The 12,343-nt window shown below is 32.2% G+C and overlaps 1 protein-coding gene across 2 annotated transcripts in view; it reads right to left on the bottom strand.

Annotated features, from left to right (window-relative positions):
* Positions 1-10,736, bottom strand: part of LOC117106826 (serine/threonine-protein kinase N2-like) — a 47,619-nt gene extending 36,883 nt beyond the window's left edge. For both annotated transcript variants that reach the window (XM_033248294.1, XM_033248295.1), the window contains exon 1: positions 10,646-10,736. In XM_033248294.1, the coding sequence (XP_033104185.1) occupies positions 10,646-10,664 (19 nt within the window). In that variant the 5' untranslated portion in view covers positions 10,665-10,736. The remainder of the gene's footprint in view (positions 1-10,645) is intronic.
* Between the last annotated feature and the right edge of the window lie 1,607 nt (positions 10,737-12,343).

The raw sequence follows: 12,343 nt of genomic DNA, 5'->3' as shown, positions 1-12,343 counted from the left end.
GAGATATAAGTACCCTACATTTTCAGAACTAATTTGCATATTTTAACTAATTTGCATATGAAGATGTGCGTAAAAAAATTGGCGACTCATTTTATTGGATTCAGCATACTTCAAAGTATATATTCCATCCAAAAAACTAAAATGATCACAAAAATCCCACGGGAGCCCATTTTTCGACATATGCCCCCGGACTATAAGTGCAGTATTAGGCCTACATGTTTGAGAATAATGAGAAGAGTAAACTGCATGATTAAATGATTTGTATCCTTAATTCTACTGATTTTATAATCATTAATGTACAACATCAGATAGAGTAAACAGGAACATTTCATTTAGAACAAGAAAACAAGCAATCAAAACACATGCAATCAAGGATTGATAATGCTTAAAATCATCTTTATGTTTAATTTATTTACTAAATCAGGTACTTGTGATGTTTACTGAGTAGATATAATGATACTATTGTTCATTAAGGCATAAACAAAACAAGGTTACAAATAGTATCAAATATCTTTGAGAATATGCATTAATAATTATTGTTATTTACTGCTTCTAACACCTTTATTCATTTATATTATTTGGTTTATGTAGTTAATATAAGGCTGAGTGTGTCTTATTACAGAATTAGGATGATGGTTGTTTATCATAAAGCAGGATCAATGAAAAACATCCTACAATAATTAATAATGCTATTAAAATTAAAACTAAAAATTTCACATGCCATCATTAACTAAGATTTCCTAAGATTTACAAAATTGTGTACAATTTATATTTTCTGCCTATAGGCACAAAGGATAAATTTTACATTACTAAGAAATTTTAAGTATCTTAAGTAAATAATGTTTCACTTGAAATTTAGGACAAATATAATCCTATTTTTCCATTTTCTTTATTATTGACATAAAATTACACTTTAATTATTAAATTAGGGAAATCAGAGTAACCTATAACTATTTTAGTTGATGAAAATGAAAGAACTTATTTGAACATTTATAAATAAGCTATTCAATGTTTACATTAAAGTTTTGAGGAATTTTCAACCTATAGGTTTTAATGTTTGGCAAATTATGTATAAATTTCTCAATTTTAAAACTCTTCAAAATAAATGACCTGGTTAGCTAGAGTTATCTATAAACCATCAGACAGGCTTAAAATTATAAGGAAGTGTTTGAATGAACAAGTTTGCTTTATTACTTGTTTGTGTACTGTACATGGAAGGAAAGGAGGATCCGTACGGAAACTTGTTTAGCCATGCCTGTATAAATGCACTAAACATGGACATAAATAACTACTAAAATGAAACTGCTACTGACCAAATATAAAAATACAGTACCTTTATGTACTTTAAACATATAGGCCTATAGTGTCATGAGCTAATAAAAATTAAAATATAGTAATTGAAAATTCCATGTCTGAATTGCTTAGTCTCCATGAAGTCAAGTAAATATAATTAGAAATCTGAATGAAAAAACTTAAGGATTAATCGCTCCCCATTGCAACACATCCGCCTCCGTTAATTCTATCCTGCAGAACTCTAATCCGGCATTTCATGAACCTCCGGTGTACAAACCATTCCTACTGCTGTTTTCCTTCTCTTTTTTTTCTTCCTTCACTTGCTTTTTAGCAAGGTTTCATATTATATTTCTATTCAGAACACAGCAGTACTGTAATTTTTTAAATTTTGTTTACACTTGTTCATTTGTTTCAATAATAATATTGCACTCTCTCATACCAATTGTGTTCTTGTACATATACAGTAATACATATAAACATCATTTCTTATGGAAAGATGCTTGATTGAAAGAAATAACATTTGATTATGGTGTATTAAGATGCAACAATGATGGGTACAAGTACAAGACAAAGTTGCCTCTAGGCCTACATACAAGACCTGGATTATCTGAAAAATTTATAATTTAGAATCATTACTTCTTAAGCAGAAAAGATGTACGATCAATTTAGCTCCTGCATCAACGTTTTACAGTTCCCTGGTCATTGCATTCATCGCAGCTAATCATGCCAAATGCGAACGCCATGTATGGACATTAAACCTGTTACTAGACAGTAGATAAATGGTACATAATGCTAGGTATCTTTGTTATAATAGATTCTCATTTGGAAAACAAGTCCATTATAAACACTTATTAGCGCTGAATAATCACTATTAGGAAGAACAAGGAATTATTCCTAAATTATTTTTAAAATATTTTGAAGCAGATTTTTTTTTTCATGATTTTAACAGCCACTTTTGTAAATATATACTATTTTGTAATGATAAAATAATATATGATTTTTATAATTATTACAGTCTACAAGCAGATTTTTTTTTTCATGATTTTAACAGCCACTCTTGTAAATATATAATATTTTGATGATAATATGATTTTTATAATTATTACACTCTAAAAGCATGTTGTAATAGTACATTATAATTCAAAGCACATTATGATTTTATAGTGTGTTTTTGTATGCAGCATACCAGCTGTGACTGAGGGTGGTTAATTTTCACAATCTGCCAAGGCTAACTGGGAACATATGTTTACAACTTATATGGATAATATTCTGTTTCCCCATTTAGAAATGATTTAAATTGCAATTTTGATCATAAATCATGCAATAAGTGGTGTTCTCACTAGAAATACTAGCTGATATACACTGTAAATATGTATGGTACAATATCAAAATATTTTTTTTTGATTACGGAAGTTTATTAGAGGACATACTCTAGGCCTATTATCATAAACCAAATTAAATAAGTTAAGAGTAAAAGAAATTATGAATATTAAAATGATAACAGTTCAATTGAAATCTATTATTATTATTATTATTATTATTATTATTATTATTATTATTATTATTATTCGTATTTTCTTAGTTGGCCTATATTACTGTAATTCTGTGTAAAGCACATGGGCAAATGTGCAATATGCACATATATTATTACTATTATTATTATGTCACAAGCATTGCAGGAGAATTAAATAACCAATGATGACATCACAACAAAAATTACAAAAATCAATCACAGATCATAGATCAATAACACACATTATGCCTTCCACTTTAGTTAAGTTCATACTTTTCAGAAAAAAATAAGGTGCGTTGCTTGTAACATTTTCGGAGACTTATTTGAGAGAAATGCTTAATTCATGAAATGTGCTTATCAGAGAGCGGTGCTTATTAGATCGTTTGTGGTATACTGTGCAAACACGGATGAGATGTTTGGTGTAAAGACCATTGATTAGCCTTAATCCAGACATATACACACACTGCTACTAAAGAGATGGCTAAACATCTATTGATTTTTATAGCTATACTGAGGTAAGCTGATACAAACACAATAAAACATTTACAAAAGATGCTTGATAGAAACCATGTATATTGCACTATAACCCCCACCATTCCAATACAACTGGTAATGTATAAATACTTGGGGGTTTTTTGTACATTGGTTAAACAGTTCATCTTCATTCCTGAAGATGAACTAATAAAGTTCAAAAAATAAAATCAATAATGGCTTGTGTCACTTTCATCGGAGCTTGTTTCATACTATCTTATGTCAGTTTACAATGCAAAACTAGTAATCGCAATGCGATTTAACGACAGTATACCTGTCTCTTATACACATCTAGATGTGTATAAGAGACAGCTCTAAAAGCATGTTGTAATAGTACATTATAATTCAAAGCACATTATGATTTTATAGTGTGTTTTTGTATGCAGCATACCAGCTGTGACTGAGGGTGGTTAATTTTCACAATCTGCCAAGGCTAACTGGGAACATATGTTTACAACTTATATGGATAATATTCTGTTTCCCCATTTAGAAATGATTTAAATTGCAATTTTGATCATAAATCATGCAATAAGTGGTGTTCTCACTAGAAATACTAGCTGATATACACTGTAAATATGTATGGTACAATATCAAAATATTTTTTTTTGATTACGGAAGTTTATTAGAGGACATACTCTAGGCCTATTATCATAAACCAAATTAAATAAGTTAAGAGTAAAAGAAATTATGAATATTAAAATGATAACAGTTCAATTGAAATCTATTATTATTATTATTATTATTATTATTATTATTATTATTATTATTATTATTCGTATTTTCTTAGTTGGCCTATATTACTGTAATTCTGTGTAAAGCACATGGGCAAATGTGCAATATGCACATATATTATTACTATTATTATTATGTCACAAGCATTGCAGGAGAATTAAATAACCAATGATGACATCACAACAAAAATTACAAAAATCAATCACAGATCATAGATCAATAACACACATTATGCCTTCCACTTTAGTTAAGTTCATACTTTTCAGAAAAAAATAAGGTGCGTTGCTTGTAACATTTTCGGAGACTTATTTGAGAGAAATGCTTAATTCATGAAATGTGCTTATCAGAGAGCGGTGCTTATTAGATCGTTTGTGGTATACTGTGCAAACACGGATGAGATGTTTGGTGTAAAGACCATTGATTAGCCTTAATCCAGACATATACACACACTGCTACTAAAGAGATGGCTAAACATCTATTGATTTTTATAGCTATACTGAGGTAAGCTGATACAAACACAATAAAACATTTACAAAAGATGCTTGATAGAAACCATGTATATTGCACTATAACCCCCACCATTCCAATACAACTGGTAATGTATAAATACTTGGGGGTTTTTTGTACATTGGTTAAACAGTTCATCTTCATTCCTGAAGATGAACTAATAAAGTTCAAAAAATAAAATCAATAATGGCTTGTGTCACTTTCATCGGAGCTTGTTTCATACTATCTTATGTCAGTTTACAATGCAAAACTAGTAATCGCAATGCGATTTAACGACAGTATACCTGTCTCTTATACACATCTAGATGTGTATAAGAGACAGCTCTAAAAGCATGTTGTAATAGTACATTATAATTCAAAGCACATTATGATTTTATAGTGTGTTTTTGTATGCAGCATACCAGCTGTGACTGAGGGTGGTTAATTTTCACAATCTGCCAAGGCTAACTGGGAACATATGTTTACAACTTATATGGATAATATTCTGTTTCCCCATTTAGAAATGATTTAAATTGCAATTTTGATCATAAATCATGCAATAAGTGGTGTTCTCACTAGAAATACTAGCTGATATACACTGTAAATATGTATGGTACAATATCAAAATATTTTTTTTTGATTACGGAAGTTTATTAGAGGACATACTCTAGGCCTATTATCATAAACCAAATTAAATAAGTTAAGAGAGATCTAAAGCACTGAGGTTCAGTGAGGTATGCTGTAATTATCAAGATGTAAACAACTCACAAAAAACATGGCCGCAAACTCGTTCTTGGTGGTGTACAGTATCATATACCTAAATTATAAAGGTTTTTAAGTCTAAGCAGACAGGGCTTACGTAAATTTATAATATTGGTAAAATTATTAATGATGGCTGGATGGTAGGCTGGCGTGAAAGTACTGCATGTGTTAATTAATACTATCATTGATGGGAAAATCCAGCGATGCGAAATCCAGTGATGTGAAACCAGTGAAGCGAGACCTGTGCGTTTGCTGCCTACAGACCAACTAGGAATGGTTGACCTCGGATGTGTTCGTTTGCATACTTGCCTGAGGGTATTGATAATGATGTGCGATACCGAGGTTAATGGGTTTTTTTAATGTGTCGGCAACTCAGTTAAGTACAAAGGGTTGTTTCTCCTTCTATTTTTATACCTCCATGATTTAAGGTAGGAAATAACAAACAATAAAGTTCTAACATTGTTTATTAGTAAATTTAACATTGCTCATGTGTTGAAAGCTGGTATTAAACTATATTTACGCTTTGTTTAAAGCCTGACGATCCAGCCTACGATCATTGCAAATCTAGTTCCGATAACAATGACCTTCGTAGGGGTTCGTAGCTACGTTCAAAACTGTACCTATGAGCATGCTAAGATCAGGTTACGAGTGGTTACACGTAGATACGAAGCGATAATTCAAGACTGTACTGTACTACTGCAGTGTGGTGCCCAGAATCGTTTCCAATGTGAGCAGGAATCATTTTTTAATCAGCATTTCTTTCTGCAATTGTTTCTGACTAAATTCAAGCTTATGTGAAATAACTTTACATTTTTGCATACAACAGTATACTTCAATACTGTCTGATATATTTAAACTTAAAAATTGTTTAAGCATGTTTAATTTTGTAAGGAAGATCTAGCAGTTCAGTTTCCAAAGAAACAGACCTAAAATAATAAAAATTACCTGTATGCTACTGTCATGACAATCATTGCAAAAATGTATGACATTATATTTCTATACTATATAATACTTTTATTTCATTATATTTCTATTAGAAGGAGAAAGGCATTATAGAACCTGTATAGATGCTTCAAAATTAATTAGGTGTTAATTTTTAATGAAGGTATATTAATTTGATCAGAGGTTAATGTCCAATCAAATTATCTGTAGCATTTATTATTATAACAATCACTTACAGTATCTCACAGTGCACGCTTCAAAATGGCAATCCTATGAAAATAAAACGCAGTACTGTACACTCTTTTGAAAAAGAGTACGGAATTGTCTTCCAGTGCACTGCCTAGATCAGGTCACCAATCAAATTTGGTACTAGTACTTAACTGATGAAAGTTTCTGATACCAAAAATGGTCATACAGTATTTAAATTTTTGGATATTGAATACTGTAGTACTAAATCCAAAAAGGGTAGCAATAAAACAAGAACGGGATTCTAAAGCATCAAAACTGAAAACCATGTTAAACTTAATGGAGACTGATAGACCAACAGAAGGACTAACCGACCGAAAATGCTAAGATAGATGCCAATAGTTGATGTAGAAAATTAAGTTGGTGATGTACTGTACTGTATGATTGAATTTTTTTAGGAATCGAGGGGTGCTTATTCGAATGGGGCACTTATTCGAGCGAGTACGGTAACACAATTAAAATTTGTGCATGTGCATGTTATTGCAGAATTAGGTCTGCAATTATAGATTCTGCAGTAAATGTTTAATATAAATAATGAGGTTTGTCCATGCCTCTACTGAAAATATTAAATTGTGTCCTTAGGCTATTCTAAATATATTGTTGGTGTATTACTGTACAAGTAGCAAATTCGTATTCAAAGGGATTTGCTTCTAATTCCCATGAAACCTTGATCGCATCAGCTGGAGGATGTTAGTTTCAAAGAGGTTCCGTCTCAAGACATTAATCAGTCAATATTTAATTAGATACAATACATTAACTAGCTTCCAAATAACAACTTCTGAGCAAAGTAATGAAATTAATCGCATACTTCTCAAGGTGTATTCAAGATTAACTTATAATTATTTGTTGTTTATTAAATAAATATAAGCAAAAAAAAATCTGCAATCTTGTGTCACATAATTTTACTATTTAGTAATATCTCACAATAGTAGCAAGAAATTATGTGTGTAAGAAAGTATTTTTTCCTAAACCATCCTATAACAGAAAAAGATGTGTGCACATTTAAAGCGAGCTTAAATTGTTGTAGCTATTTAAAGTGATTTTTTTTTTTTTCGACTTAAAAGCCAGGCTCCAAAGGAAAAAAATCTGTTGATATGTTGTACAACTGATTTTTCTAAAAGGTGGGAAAAGGGTGGTTTATGCCTTTAGGCCAAATAGAATTAATGGTTGGTTTTAAGTTTTTATGACAATTTTTGACATAGGTAGGTACGAAAAACATTTTATTTTTCTAAATATTTTATTTGGTCACGCTTTTAATTGTACCCCAGCTCACTGATACACACTACACATCAATTTCTCCACGTTAATTTTAATTCTTTCCGTCAGCAAATTTAGCTGCCCAAAACTCAAGGTGGAGTTTACATCAATTGACGTCCATGGATCGTCGTCCGATGTGGTGTGCGATAACGTTGCAACCGAAACAGTCGTACATGAACATGTTCTAGTTTAGTATCTTTAATGTTCGTCTTAAACTGTCACGTATTCCCTTGATTCTGGCATGTGATTACACTTAGAAAGTATACACAATCAGCATTGCTGATAATGAAAAGTACCGCTGTGTATTGTGTATTTACTAGAATCGCGTTGTATTAGCTCATCTTCAGCAGTACTGTAGTAAAATACAATTTTGTGTCCGTGATTTACAATGAAAACCATGTAGTACCGCTCATGCATACCATGTATTTACTAGGATCATGTTGTATCATTGGGAAGATCAGTCGAAAGTGTTACCAAATATACTAGAAACACAAGATAGAGTTCTCCACGGAAAAAAACTGTCCACAGAAATGCATGGTGGGAATACAAATAATTGTACGGCTGGATCTAAAAACTTCTGCCACCGTTACGGAGTTGTGAATACATAATCTTTTTTTGCAGAGGTTGAAATCATTGCCATTATCCATAAGATACAAACAAGTAGGCATAAATAAATCAAAACAATAAAATGACAGACACAAAAGCGCAGAATTGTATGACCGGACTCTGATTAGTGATAGAGTTTTTCTCCATTAGTGGAAAAAAAAGGGTGCCGTGTGCGTCTGGATATACTTAGCAATAGAAGGGCGCCCTGTATGTCGGGCCCAAGTATAGAAAACTTGCATTATAAAAAGAGAAGGGCGCCGCCTACATTTCCACCTCATTTTTGCTATGCGAGTGCTCTATCTTGTATTTCTAGTATCTTTGGTATTACTGTATACCCACAGTGAAACATGGAGTGAATACTGTAAAATCAAAAAAATACTTAAGTAAAAATATTTTAATTTTCGCGAGGTATCAATAAAAATTTATGGTCGCTGACATTTTAACAGTTCGGTTGGAAACCGGAAACCAAATATTTATTTTGTTAGGGCTTATTTCCCTCAGTTTTTAAATATTCAAAAATCTGTATCTCATTTAATTAGAATTTTTCGTCACATACTTTTTGGGTCGTGGAAAAATCAGTTATACAACATATTAAAAAAAGTTTCCTCCAGAGCCTGGCTTTATGTGAAAGATAAATGGCCTCGGGATTACTTTTTTGCAAGCATCAATATATAATTGCATTAAAAAATTGCAGGCCTCAAAAATTGCTTTCATACATACACCAGGTCTAAGTTTTAATTATGGTTTGATAAATGAGGTTTGATTAGGCCCACCATAACATGGTAGACTTAAACAATTATTTAGCTAAGATTGAGAAATCCCAGCCCTCTACTTTAAGTATTTAAGTTTAATGTCCAGTTTAATAGTATAATTTATTTGGTGAGATAGTAAATCTTTAGTTCAAGGTTCATTACTTGTCAAGAACTGTCCAGTTAGTTTATTTATTTTATTAATTTATACATTCGACTTCACACAGGTAAATATACAATAAAATAACAATGAGATATAGTTGCCGGTGACAGTTGTATTCCTACAGTACTTTGAATAATTAACACGTTGACTGCCGGACCTTTTTTGGATTGTCCCATGTGCCAAAACAAGTGTACAAACATACTTTCTTGAAATGTTATCAAGTCATATATCATCAAAATGATGTGTCTAATAAGTTGGTGGGAAAATATTAGGGAATGAGTAAGCTCGTCGCTGGCAATGGGACAGTAATTTCTATTGCCTCCAAGTGGAGTCTTCTCGTCCGCCTTTTGCATGGGTTGGTATAAGTTCAGAGAGCGCCCCCATTCCTTTAATCTGTTGTACTGCCGGCAACAAAACACAACAAACATACATACACTATTTGTACATTACCGTCTAGGTGTATCTTCCCTGAATTATCTGATGAATGAAGTAATAAATGCTAGAATGTTACCCCGGTTTTGACGAGTATAGTCATCCCTACTGCCCACAGCAACACACTGTGGGACGAGTACACTCGTCGCTAGCAGTAAACGTGTAAACCATGCCTCAACTTGGCATTTTTTCCATTATTACAGTTTTAAAATTTTGAAACAGCACCGCCAACGTCTCGCAACTAACTGGGTGACTTCTAGCGGCCTTGCCTGAGCAGCAAGTTAGTAGTGTCAAATAGAGCGCTACGCACACACTGGTAACTACGTAGAGCGAAGTATGTAGAGCGAAGTGCGTAGACCTCTAGAAGTCCCCGTGGTAGTTGCCAGGTTATCAGAGATTTTTATTTCAAATTTCATGAAAATGGTCTATAAAAACTACCACAAACATTTATCATTGTTTGTGACACTGTAGCATATCAATAGAATATGGTATACCACAAGGTCAACACCCAATTAATCACTTCTCTATATTATTTTCTGCTTTGTTTGCTTGTACAAAGGTTAATCATTATTTACGGCTATTGGAATAGAAATTATATATTTCAAAGTAGACAGACACATATTGTAGTATACACCATGGCTTAAATTTGTAAATGGAGGAAAAATTATTTTAATAAGCCAATTCGTTGTTTTAACTGCACATGCTGTATCCAAGGTTAATTGACATAAACTTATGTTGTGTGTATGTTTAAGTTTAAACGTTGATTGATCTTGATATGGGCATGAGCAGTTAAAACTACGAACTGACTAAACTAAATACTGATACTGAATTAGGCTTCCAAAATTCTGATTTCCAAAATAGTAAGTATGAAGATTTTTTTTTTCCATAAAGTGAAATTAGATTCAATTTAATAAGCAAAAAGGTATTACTTACCAAATACAGGTTCATCCATTGATTGGTTGACAACTATATGAGCATTTAACTCGTTCAACTCCTGCTGCAGTTCCTGAAGTCTACTTATTATTTTTTTAATTAATTAGCCTAGGCCTAGCTTATTTTTTATTTACAATTATTTTACCTCTTTTAAATGTCAAAAAATGATGTCCTCAATGACAATACACATATTTGAAGAGATTGTTCATCAAATAATATTTTGTAGTCTTGATTTAGTAAGATAAATAATAAATATAAAGTAGAATTAACGTCCGTTGGTTGTAAAATTACCGAATGTCACATGGAAAACCCAATGGAAAATAAAACTTTGCCAGCATCAGTGCGCGCCAATCAGAACACAGTAAAGTGTGTTAAAGGTTAACCTCGTGGCAAATGTTGAAAAGCTGTGAGCAACAGTGAGTAAAAAACAAAGTAAACGCGGTCTAGCATGACTAGCCTTAATTCGGCAAAGTAGTGATTTCTATACTTCCATTTAGTATTGGATCGCTTTGCAGGTTCTGCTTCAAATTATGGTAAAAAATAAACAACATGATCTGTAGAAGTAATAATTTGTACATGATTTGTCATCAGTATTATTATTTAAAAGAAGAAAATTCCTACTACCAGAACAATAATATCTGATCCAAATTCCTCGAATTGGAAAGTTTACCAGTATAATTACTGTCTGCTCTCCTCCTCTATGGGGGAAAATGTAGGCCATACGTAGGCCTAAATGACATCGAAATTCGAGCATACTGAATGCCCACTAGGTTTACCTAGCTAGCAAACTAAACACAGTTTTAAAACATGATCGATCTAATAATAAGGTAGGATATAACAAAACAACAAAGTTCTAACATTGTTTATTAGTAAATTGCAACATTGCTCACGTGTTGAAAGCTGGTAAACTATATTTCAATATTGTTTACGCATTGTTTATCAGCCCGACGATCCAGCCTACGATCATTGCAAAGCTATTTAAAATAACAATGATCTTCGTAGTGGTTCGTAGCTACGTTCAAAATGTACCTATGAGCAGACTACGAGATGTTACGCGCAGATACGAAGCGATAATTTGTGTCTGTACTGTAGAGTAGTCTTGGAATTAAATTTAAAGGGGTCTTGAATTGGAGGGCAGTCTGTATTTCAAAAAGGAACATTGTGTAATGATGACATTTAGACTTTATGTTGGAACACAGTAACACCAAAGTGTTGTTATTGTTTTAAATGTATCTTGATTTCTAATGAGATATTATTGGAGATTAATGTCATAAATAAAACAAATACTTTGGATTCAGCTTATATCTATCAATTGTTTTCTTCTTTCCTTTTATGTTGGTTAAATATATTTTATTAATTTGTAGCTACTATAGTAATGCTACTACAAATAAATTTCTGATTATCTCCACCTGCGGCAGATTTTGGTTCTTACGCATGAGAGCGCGAGACGACCCTGAATTCGCGAGCCTTATGTATATGGAGCACCAAATACGCTGATTACTGCTGCAGAATTGTTTCATAGACGTATGGTCTAATGACCAGGATAAAAATGCATAGGTCATGACAATGTTATTTTAAAACCACCATTTTCCGACATGCTGTACAGTAGTGCTATAATAAGATAGCAAGACTGAAGGTCAAATGAGTTGCACCAATCAATAGTCCTAGGCCTGCCTCAGATTTACGTCAAACCTTTTT

This window comes from Anneissia japonica, unplaced genomic scaffold (assembly GCF_011630105.1).
Source record: "Anneissia japonica isolate Jap-2015-1 unplaced genomic scaffold, ASM1163010v1 scaffold1165_len1893470_cov193, whole genome shotgun sequence".
NCBI classification, from domain to species: Eukaryota; Metazoa; Echinodermata; class Crinoidea; order Comatulida; family Comatulidae; genus Anneissia; species Anneissia japonica.
The sequence above is the reverse complement of the archived record's forward strand: the minus strand, read 5'-3'. Positions and strand labels throughout refer to the sequence as shown.